General features: G+C 43.5%; 1 protein-coding gene across 1 annotated transcript in view; it reads left to right on the top strand.

Annotated features, from left to right (window-relative positions):
- The window catches only part of nell2a (neural EGFL like 2a), an 86,250-nt gene that overhangs the window by 47,849 nt on the left and 26,310 nt on the right, over positions 1–12,091 (top strand). Inside the window, exons 14-15 of the mRNA XM_037108242.1 lie at positions 7,591–7,713; positions 11,209–11,304. Of these exons, the coding sequence (XP_036964137.1) occupies positions 7,591–7,713; positions 11,209–11,304 (219 nt within the window). The remainder of the gene's footprint in view (positions 1–7,590; positions 7,714–11,208; positions 11,305–12,091) is intronic.

Genomic DNA, 12,091 nt, shown 5'->3' with positions numbered 1-12,091 from the left:
GCGTGCATCATCTCCGAGGAGGCGGCAACATGCTGCATTTCCTCAGTGTCGGTAATTAAAAAAGCAATTTGCACCAATGCAAACGAACTCAGCAGCAGCGGCGGAGTACGCGCGCCCCGAGGATCTAGGCCCCGCAGCCTTCCTGCTGTGCCATTGGAGTTTGAAATAAAGCCGTATGACTCAGCATCGCAACGCACACCCGGTGAAAACTCCCATTTCCTGCTCCTCTGTGGCCCCCCTGAAGAGTTTGTCTCTTCCCCTGTCAGTGGAAATCAGGAAATAATAGAGCAGAGTTTAGGGTTTCATGAACAAGCTTCTGCGAGGCATAAACAAGTTAGAAGTGAAATTGAGGAATCGTTTTTTTTTCTTTTTTTTTTTTAAACAAGTGTACGTTCATCTCGTTTCAGGTGCTCCTGTGATTTATTTAGGGAAGGAAACCTCCCCCCTTACTCAGGCTTTTTCTTTTTTTTTTTTTTCTTAAATCTTTGTCTTTGGACAGCCACTGCGCCTTATGTGATTTCACTCACCGTGTTTTCCTCTAATCTTCTGAGCTGCGGGCAACTTTTATTGTTTTACTCATTTGTCTTTCTTCCACTGTGCGCTCATTCCCCAGATTCACAATGAAGATTAATACCACCAAACCCAGTGGATTAAATTGTGTCACTATATTTTATGTAGCTTCCTATTAAAATGCCTCAGAGTCGCTGTAGTGGAATAGGCGGCTATGCGTCGCCTTATAAAAGTCAATTTGTGTGATTAAACCGCGGCTTATGCAGAGGCTTGATGTAATGACTTTTTCCCTGCTTCAGTCAAATTACCGTCCTAATCTCCCCGCTGAGTTATTGGACTATCAGCTCCCACACATCCACCATCAGCGAGCGCCTGATACAGAACACAGTCACAACTATAGGCACATACAACCTCTTAGCCTATATTAGAGAGATGAATTGCAGAGAAATTAGGTGTAACGCTCAGGGTCCCTGAATGAAGAAATTAATGACAGCTGGAGAACACACCAGGTACCTCGGATTCTGCTTTTCGAAATGCTGAGTTTAGTGTCACCTGTCCGGTCCTGGTTTCAGCACACTGACAGTAAAAGTAGGAGCTAGTAGCTGCAGGAATCTACTGCGTATTAATAGAAGTTGAACAGCTGCTTGTGTTTGCAAAGAGTCCAAAGGGAGTGCTGATTCCTCTAAGTTGCCCACAGAAGACATATCACAGCTGTGAAAGGAAACATTAACCCCTCCCCCCCCACAGTACCTATTGACACTGTACATTCGCATGATATACGAGCGTCTTCATCATCCTCAATTGCTTTCGCCAATTAATGAATCGCCAGCTCAGCAGAAACAATGCGCCACTATTGATAGCCGTATTTTTCACATGCATTACAGTGTCATATGTGAACGAGCCCGGCCGGTAAAGAGGATTAAGTGGACTGTAGTTCATTTCATGGCTCACTGTTTATGTGCGGAATAGAGGATTAAAGGACTGATCCGCAGATTTAAGCCCGGACGAAACAGCATGGATCCCTGGTAATATTTCTCCTCGGCTTTGTCAGCGGGTCAGCGAGCTCAGACAGAAGTCTGTATTTTACATCGAGACCACCTGCAGTGAGGGAGGTTGCCGGTTCACATCCCAGCTGGCGGTCGACTGGAACATGTGAACTTCATGTACTTGTTTAAATGAAATATGTACAAGCGAGTGCCCGTGGCACAGCCCACGCTCGGTCTCCAGCGGAGCTTTCGGCAAAAGAAACATCCACAACTTTCTCTTGTCCCTTCTCTCGCCTATCATTTTATCCTTGATCTTGAAGGTCAAGATTCCTCCTCTTTCTTCCCCTCTACTCTTCGTCTTTTCCCCAAAGTGCCTGAGGTGCTCCTCGCTCTGTGAGATTAGCAGCTAATCCATGAAAGGTAGCGGATTGGCTGTGCTCTCCCTTTGAATGTTATTAAAGAAGGCTATCCTGAGGTGTGCGTTTGTGCTAGGCGTACATGTGCATGCGCTAGTGCCCGAGGTGTGTATGCAGGGTGTGTGTCCTTGTTCTAATCCTGTGATAGCCAGACCCGGGGCTCCTGAGGCGAAGGAACCGGAGGAGGGCTGGGCAGCGAAGGGGGGGAAGGGATGGACAGGGGCCAAAGGTGGAGCAGGGGGTCTGACAACCACAGAGATCAGAACAGATGACTTTGAGCCTTACGACTCAAAGGGTCTGGCAGCTTGGGGGGATTTGGATAAGAAAGTTTTTGCCTCTTTTCTGTGAAATCCAAGAATTCTAACTGAATATAGGAACCGCACGGGCAGTCGGACTCCTAAGACTTAAAAAGCGTCTGGCTGGGGAAGCTAATGGCGCTATGTGTTTGGCATTTTAGAAGTGCCCTTTGGAGTTTTCGTCCAGACAACCAAAAGTTGTGTTGACTTTCATTTGCAAAGCCAATGTGTAAGAGGAAAAAGCTTGCCGTCTCCCACATAGTGGTTTAAAACTCCACAGGGTACCTTTAAGTTTCTTACTGATGTCATGGACGCTGATAACTTTGAATAATAACGCAGTTTTTTTTTTTGTTTTGTTTTTTTTTTAGCCTAGAACTGATCATAAATCCACCATTATCTCCTTTGCCTTTTGACCCCGGGAGGATTTCGACAAAAGGCTCGCTTTTTGTTTTGGTGAAACTCTCAAAGCAGCTATAATCAATATTCTAACGATAACAATCTATTAAATGACAATGTGAGAGGCATTACTCAAAGTGATGGACCAACAGAGAATAATTACCTCAGTCTGCAGCTCCTCTCTGCTTTACGGCACTTTAAAGTGAGTTTCAGCTCATTGTCTGGCTGTCTGGCCTGCAGCTTTACTTTTTTTCATTCACTCTTCTCCACTGTCATTGCTGCATTTTCAGACACAGCAGGTGGCAGTTTTCAGTGGAAAAAAAAAAAAAGAAAAATCCTCTAAAAACCTTTTGCACCAAACAGCAGACAGCAAGTAGCAACTAGCTCATGAATATGATAGAGCATTTAGTTGGCTGTAGAGGCTGACAAATCCTTTAGAAGCTAAACCCCAAAAAAATAAGTTTTGCCAGGTGGCCAGAAATATGGGTCCAAATAGTCAAGTTCACCATCAATGTAGGTTCAGGCCTGGTATCAGCATGCTTTCTGACTGATAGCATCACAGGTGGACAGCTTTAGGAGGATTGAGGAAGCATTTGAGATGTGATCACTCCGGCCGCATTTGGAGACCCTCCTAACCTGCAGATGTTAGCAGCAGATGTTTGAGATGAGAGCAAACTGTCCCCACGCAGGTCCCCAGACTCCCTTAAAAAATGCAATATTTTATAAACTTTGTGAAACACTGCCTACAACAAATTCTTAACTATTTGGGCCTTTATACATGAAGATTGTTTCTTTTTTTGTGAGGAAAAAAAACAAAAAAATTTCAATCAGTCTGTTCCAGTGATGTAGGTGTATATTTGCATACAGAGCAGGGAAGTGAGATCTGATCACAAGAGGTCACTCAAGAAGCGCATGTGAATTGATGGGCTTAAAGTGGCCCAGTTGTGACTGGATAACTCAAAATGGACACTAAAAACCAGTGATAATGTGTCAAACACTGCCCCCAAAGTAGCCAAAAAAAAATCAGTTCCTGCAGGTGTAAATATGTCCAAAAGACGTGGCTCTACATCCCTTCGTCGTCCTCCGTTATTCTTGTATGTATGTGCGGGAAGAACAATGCTCCTCCTCCTGAAATCCAACAGTTTGTTTGTTGCATACAATAATCATCCAAATGAACTTGTTTATAATTTACTGGTGTTAAACAGTGCTCCTTTGATACATTATGGAAATGAATCAGAGCACAATCGAGGTTTAAATGGAGCATTTATACCGGCTTTTTCCGAACAGTCCGTGCTGCACTGTGTTACTGCCGGCGCGCTCTTTGGGTTTTTTTCGCTTTTTATTTTCCATCCCGTTCATGACCCCTGCAGACGAATCCCGCCCGACATATGTATCATGAGATCACCCTCCTCTCAGACCTGGTAAACGCGAAGTGTAAGTTGAGGCTACAGTGTTTTGAGGAGAGCAGCCCGAGGTCAGACCTCGCAGGGGGCTGGTGTTGTTTTGGCAAAAAGGTGGAGGGAGTCAAGCGGGAGGAGGAACGGCCGGCTTGAGAGAGATCCCGAGTGACAGGCTGTACATAATTGATTGTTTATCTGTCTACAGCCCGAGCAGGAGCAGTCAGCGAGGAAATACCTCTCTCTCTCTCTCTCTCTCTCTCTCTCTCTCTCTCAAACACACACACACACATATGGACACACATTTTGGGGATTTAACTGGTGATCAAATTTAGAGTCTCTAACACAGAGTGCAGTAGTGTAATAAGCCTACATTTTCTAAATAACCCAATTTACAAGTAACCAGTACTAAACTCAAGGGGTCACAGTGATAATAAACACGCACCATGTACACACACACACGCGCACACACACACACACGCGCATGCATGAAGCACGTGGCGGCTCTGTGTGATCGGACTGGCGGCTGGCTGTTCTCTGCTCGGGCAGATGTGACCTTGAGAGGAAAAAAAAAAAACCCTTATTCTCTTTTATCCCTCGTGTGCTCGTATTACTGTTTTTATACGCCTATGAGCGGCCTTTAATTCTGCCCAACAGCAGGTGTGTGTGTGATGTCGCAACGAGAGCGGAGCGGCCGGCCCTTCTAAGTGCCCTTCAATCCATCTCACACACACATGCACGCATACATCACACCCCTCGATGGAGGAGCTCATCACAATGTCACTTTCAATTTGGATGAGCCCACGGTCTGTTCAGGAGATATAATGGATTGGATGATGGCAGGGAAATGGATGACGCGGCTCAGGTCTCCCGCAACAAGCGTTCACATTTCTGATCCTCTCACTCTCCAGGTGCCATCTTTCAAATCCTCACACCTCACTGTCTTTCACAATTGCTGTGCATTTTAAACACCCCAAGATGTGGGAAAGTACCAATGAGCAGGTGCCACACTCAAAAACGTTGCATCTCCGTGGCTGAGGAAGGATCCCGAGATCTGCTTAATGTAAGTGAGGAAGCAGCGGAGAGAAACACATTTGTCTCCGTCCCCGGCCAGGCTCAGTGTGGCCCAGAAGGTCACTAGAATTTCTTGAAACAAACTATTGCCCCCAGATTAGCACTGGAGTCTCTGTGTTTTCTAAGAGTCTTAACCTTTTCTAAGAGATTTAGTAGACTGCTTGTCCTTTCAGCATCCTTTGAAAGTTCTCTTCGTCACTATAAACACACGATAATACGAAATGGAAAAAAAAAAAGTTGTCTGGCTAAATTACTGCATGTTCTGCAAACTCTGAAGTTGGAGAGGGAACTCTCTCGCCAGAAGACGGATCATTATTTTGTTTTGCTTCCTTTCAGGTCACGGTGGGATACAGACTTGTTAAATGTGGAAAAAGATGATTTCAGAAGGTTAAAGCAAGTCCATAAAGTTTCCCGCGCTTAGGTCGATGTAGTGCCTAGTAAGCAAGTGCTTATCAGAAAGCAATATTTATGCGAATCTCCAAAAAGACGATAAAGGAGTATTCTTCTTTTGTGCGTCTCGGAGGGATAAAGATCTGCCTTTGCGTTCAGGGGCAGATGAAGGATGTGCATTCAAATGCCTGCTCGTACAGCAGGGGCAGGTTCTTACATGCTCCACAGTTCTTTTACTGTTTTAGTTTTAGTCCTATGCCAGCAGTATATGAGATTTTCGATTGATTTTGCAGGAAGGGTATCTTGCAGCAGCGGTTGGAAAACAAAAAACATCGCACCGTGTAAACAAACAGGGAGGCCCCAGAGGAGAAGACTGGAAGGGTTTCAGTGTGTCAGCACAGTGCAATGACTGACAGCTTATAGGGAATAGACATTAATCACTAGCGCAAAGGGTTTGTTTAGACTAAATTGGAGAGTTATTCAAAGAGAGTTAGCCGTGGTGTCTGGCATAAAACAGTCCATAAACTAGTCGTATCTTGCACCTTTGTGACAGCAAAACATCGTGTTGTTTCAGAGCCAGCGGCCTCCACAGACATCACATTCATCTGAGCTCACAGCAGAAACACATCTGATCGTAAAAAAAAAGTAAGAACACTTCTCCCCTGCAGCTTCAAATTGTCTCATTTACAGCATTTAATTTCAGCAGAGGCCTATTTATTCTGTTCCCTGTTCTGTAAAAACGGTACAAAAATCCGTCCTTTCGTAAAGGTGAGACAAGGCGAGGGCTGTGTTATGACAAGAAGACGATTTTAAAAATTAGGTTTTTATCCACCATTGGTAGCCCGTAGCCTTGACTGACTGTCTACTAATGTTATGACTTGGGTTGAATTATTCACCCGGCATGAGGTTATTAAAATACCAAAATAAAGACTCTAAACACTTTTAGTTTCGGTTAGAAACACATCGCTCCATGGAGACACATAAAAATGTACTTCATGGGTAAGAAAAAAACACTTCTGATTACTTCTATAAATGTGCCCGCAGGGGCTTACAGTAGACAGTATCTGACTTTATGGGTCCATTAACATAATTTTAATTATTTTTACACCACTAACATAATATTCTAATTCTGTTATTTTTAGTAACTCGTCTCTCTGTCGTTCTATCTCGATTGCACTGCATATGAGAAGACCTCTGTCCTATTATACTCGTGCGACAGCTGTTCAGACCTTTTTTCCTGCTCTACTAAACACTAAATTTGTGCTGTTTTTTTTTTTGTTTTTTTTTTCCATGTGATATCATTACGATAGCTTCAGATCATTCCCCGGGCCTTTATTGCATTTTATTTTGCTGCCTCAGTCTGCTCTACAGATAGAGGGGAAGAGATTTGTTTGCCAGTTGGATACAGTTTGTTGTCATGGGCTGTAGCCATTAGTCAAGCTTGTCAGTGGGATATTCATAACAAACCATATCACTAACTCCACAGAAGCAGCAGCAGCAGCAGCAGCAGCAGCAGCAGTGATGGTTCTGAGGGGACATTTCACTAATTCTTGTGTGAAACTCACAGAAGATATTTCTCTCGGTACTTAACTGCCAGTTGTGCCAATTCCTATCACTCAAACAAGGCGCCAGTGGCTTATGAATGCAGAACGCGGCATCGGGCAGCACCTTGTTAATGTAAACATGCGTATGTAAATGGAGTGAGCTTATTTTCAGTTAGTATAAAACTCCAAGGCGGTTCCGTCCGTCATATTGTGCCAAGAAGGAACAACAAATCGCAGCAAAACATCTGAAACAATGTCATGTGACAGATCAAGATGGGAGATGGAGAATCAGCTCGTTCCCCAACCGGCTGTTTGTCACTGATGTCTTATTAGTGGACTCGCAGCTGTCTAGCCATCACGTCGTTCAATCCAAGACTGAATCTCAGATCTCATTTTCTTAATCGTGAGTAAAAGAAATGACCAGCCGGATGCCATCACTCCTCGTGTTTACAAGGAAAATAAAACATTTGATTTTCTTTAATCAACACATTGTTTTCTTGATAGTAGCCGGGATGTTTGCAGATGTGGGGGTGGTCATGTTTAAGCTGTGTGCATCTGATGTGTTTTTCTTTTGTTTTCAGAGCATGACGAATGCCTTAGCGGGCTCCACAACTGCGATGAGAACGCCCTGTGCTTTAACATGGTCGGAGGCCACAGCTGCTCCTGTAAGCCGGGCTACACTGGCAACGGGACAGTCTGCAAAGGTGAGCACTGCCATGTTAGTTATGTCACCCACTGTGTCATGCACATAGAGTAACAGAAACATTCGTTATACGGGAAATATCTTAATACAACCGCACAAAAAGTTGGCCAGTCTTTTGTTGCCTCTGTCAAAACTTGTTTGAAATGTGCTGTTATCAAATTCAGTCAGCATTTATTTATACGAATAAAATAGATGAGGCCAGGTATTGTCTACGTGTCTATACGTGTCTCAAATTGTCTTTGTCCTGAACTGAAGTGAGTACATGACAAAATGGATTTGCAAACCATTGCATTTGTTTTTATTTATGTTTATCACAGTCTCACAACTTTCCTGGAATCATGGTCGTAAAATAACTTTCACAGAATTTTTCCTGTGTCAAACGTTCCACAGGTAACATCTAACATATGTGGATATGTCATTGCATTGTTTTTGGGGAACCATAAACCAAAAAGTTCCTCAAGAGCAGTCCCTGAAGGAGACACCGAAGCTTGTCCCAAAAGTACTGTTGTATTAAACACACATACATGCCAAAAGTATTCAGCTCAGTGAATTCCAGCGTGGTACTGTGATAGGATGCCACCTGTGCAACAAGTCCAGTTGTGAAATTTCCTTGCTCCTAAATATTCCACAGTCAACTGTCAGTGGTATTATAACAAAGTGGAAGCGATTGGGAACGACAGCAACTCAGCCATGAAGTGGTAGGCCACATAAAATGACAGAGCGGGGTCAGTGGATGCTGAGGCACATAGTGCGCAGAGGTCGGCAACTTTCTGAAGAGTCAATCGTTACAGACCTCCAAACTTCATGTGGCCTTCAGATTAGCTCAAGAACAGTGCGTAGAGAGCTTCATGGAATGGGTTTCCATGGCTGAGCAGCTGCATCCAAGCCATACATCAGTAAGTGCAATGCAAAGTGTCGGATGCAGTGGTGTAAAGCATGCCGCCATTGGACTCTAGAGCAGTGGAGACATGTTCTCTGGAGTGACGAATCACGCTTCTCCATCTGGCAATCTGATGGAGGCTAGGTTCCCAACTTTGTGGGAGCAGTTTGGGGATGGCCCCTTCCTGTTCCAACATGACTGTACACCAGTGCACAAAGCAAAGTCCATAATGACATGGATAAGAGAGTTTTGTGTGGATGAACTTGACTGGCCTGCAAAGAGTCCTGACCTCAACCCGATGGAACACCTTTGGAATGAGTTAGAGTGGAGACTGAGAGCCAGACCTTCCCATCCAACATCAGTATGTGACCTCACAAATGCGCTTCTGGAAGAATGTTTAAACATTCCCATAAACACACTCCTAAACATTGTGGAAAGCCTTCCCAGAAGAGTTGAAGCTGTTATAGCCGCAAAGGGTAGACCGATGTCATATTAAACCCATGGATTAAGAATGGGATGTCACCAAAGTTCAGTCAAAGCAGGTGAGCGAATACTTTTGGCAATATAGTGTATAAACAGAAACACTGACTACTGTTTAAGTGTGCTGGATAATTGAAAGGTAAATCATTTCATGGTAACCAGCATTTTCAGACGCAGCTGCTAAGTAACACTATTGCAGCGATGCAAAAGATTCAATCTGAGGTGATGGACCGAAAAAATGCAGCTAAGTTATTAGTGTAAATGTGTTTTCTTCTGCTGGGTGGGAAAAGTAAATAAAAGTGTCAGACACAAATTAACTTTTGCAACATAGCTACTTACTAGACTGTCTGTCAGACTCTGTCAGCGGCGTGGATGTGACACGTGTGAAGATGAGGGATTGGTAGGCAGTGGACCAAACCACTGTGAGGCATATCAAGGGCGGGACCCAATCTTTAAAAACTTAAAGACACATAGTTTTGAGCCTAGAAATAGCACAAGTGCTTCTTAATTAATATTATCATGTTATTATTTGAATTGTATGTTTACAATTATACAGACTATAAAGAGGACAACTCTGTTTTTCCAAAGAAGAGAGGCTTCGTCCCCACAGTTCTCTGTATGACAGTTAAATTATTGTATACTGAGCAATAAAGTATGAAACCGACTTCATCTTCAAACAGTCCTCTTTCTCTTCAGGGAGGCTATAAAAACAACCGTAATGCACTTGAACATTTAATTAAATTCAACTTCACAAAACTCTGTACACATTCTTTTTAATTCGTTTTTATCGGACAATATGTAAATATGCAATTTAGTTTCTGTAACATCAGTGGGCTACCTTTGCATCCACTTAAGGAACACTCGTCGGGAATATTACTCTATAATCTGATTTGAAAGACTTCTCAATCAAAGACAATTCACTCTAATTCACAGATGTCATTGCAAAATGTGCCTTTTACAGGCATTTTATAGTGAGCTGTTCTTCGGGCAGAGTCACCAGAGTCTGCTCCAAAGTCCAACCATCTCACATTCATCGCTGCTGTTCCATATTACCACCATGTAAACTGTAATGTGGTTCTACTCTCACGGGCGCCTGCTGCGAAGCCATCTGTGACCCAGGTTTAATGAGTGTTTCTCTTTGTCTGCTGTTCTATTTGTACTCTCTGCTCTTACTAGAAAATTGACTTGACCTTACCTGGTTAATCAATCCCTTGATTAGAAATCTATTTAAAGGGGGGACTGCGGTGGTTTCACTCATGAGGATCAGTTAAGTCATCATCGAGAGGTCAGCACATCCTGTGGTTTTATAATGTCTTCTGTGGCTGTGGAGGAGCTCTATATTCCATCAGTAGTCACTGTTATTGTGTGTTTGCTGAGTAACCCATGACTGTCCTCCCCCTATGAGGAATATGAGGAAATGTTGAAATGCCCTTCGCAATTTCGTAAAGCCAGTTGCTTCTTTTCCCCAGGCAGAAAGGCCAAAGAATTCAGTTTTCTGTGGCATTAGATAGAAGCAAGTGAAAAAACAAAAATGGACTAATCAGATACCAGAATATTTGCTGATTATCTTTGTCAACTCTTTTATTAATCAACTAATCTTTACGGCTCCTAAAATAACCCTGATGACATAATAGTGGTGTCGTCTGGGTTATCCTGGATATCCTTGGAGGATTTGAGGAAAGATGAATTTGGTTGGATAGCTGACCCAAATTCGTCTAAGAGTCATGATATCGCGGTCCTACTGGGATTCGAGGGGCCCTTTAACAAAGTCTCAAGCACTGCGCCGTGCTGCCATTGGACTGGGGCCGCTTTTGTTCTCAATTCTCTATTCTTGTGACGCAGATTTGCGAACACGTTTCATTTATTTCCATCGCATCTTGTCAACTTCAATGACTTCTCTATGTTTTGGGGACACATTAACTAACAGCGTACGCATGGATAATGAACATTTCTGAATTAACCTTGGCGAGATCCATTAATCACTCGAAATAATACCGTGAGAGCCAGTAATGAATCACATCACCAAATTAGCTCTTATTCTGTATGCAAATACATATGCTGCTGCTGGTCTAATTACATAGTTAATGCTCGTTAATCTTGATGAGTAATGGCTCTTCTCCTCTGGTCTACCTCTAGCTATGTGTGACGGATTGTGCCAGAACGGAGGAACCTGCGTCTCACCCAACAACTGCGTTTGCCAGCAAGGATTCACCGGGAAGAGATGCGAGACAGGTAAGAGTTCATCTTTCGGTTCCACGCCTACGTTTTCTCGCCTCGGAAATAGCACAAGGAAGATATTTAGGGGAAGGAGAAACAGGAAGGGAGAGGTGACGTGGAGAGCTTTACTCTCCTCAGATCTAACAGTAAAGGACAAACAGAGATATGAGGGGAGATTTCCGTAGAAAGGTACTGGAGATAAAAGTTTTTTTGTTTGTTTGTTTTTGTTATCCTGGCATATCCCGGCTCTTCTTTAAAAGGTGGTGGTGAGAATTCTTTGAGATTTTTTTTTTCTTTCTTTTTTTTTTTTTTTTGCCCTGACCCGGACAAAACAGCCGATCTGTAAATGCCGAGACGCTTCCACTCTGCTGTGTGTTTGTGTACCTGATTGTGTGTGTGTGTGTGTGTGTGTGTGTGTCCGTGTGGGTCTGCTCTCCACGGTGAATAATGAGCTTGTACCTCTTCCAATGGCCCGATGGAGGATTTGAACTGCAGTTGCAGCAGTATGGGAATTACCCCATATCACAGCCCATATTAATCAGCGTGGCGCTCCCACTCACAGGCTCCGTGCCACATCCAAATTACAGCCGCATAAACTCCTGATGCACAATATCCAATAGGGTACGATAGCTTAACTGAGTATTAAGTCCGCCTGTGTTTGTAGCGGAGACCATATCTCTTACATGGAAATATGTCAAACACAATGTTGTGATAAGACTCTGAGCTTTGGATGCTATTTCAGCATGTTTTCCCCTGCAGTGCCGGTTATTTAAGTTAGCCAAGACAGACTGTAATCGCGGTG

The sequence above is a fragment of the Acanthopagrus latus genome, chromosome 8, assembly GCF_904848185.1.
Source record: "Acanthopagrus latus isolate v.2019 chromosome 8, fAcaLat1.1, whole genome shotgun sequence".
Lineage (NCBI taxonomy): Eukaryota > Metazoa > Chordata > Actinopteri > Spariformes > Sparidae > Acanthopagrus > Acanthopagrus latus.
This window is presented reverse-complemented; position numbering and strand designations above follow the sequence as displayed.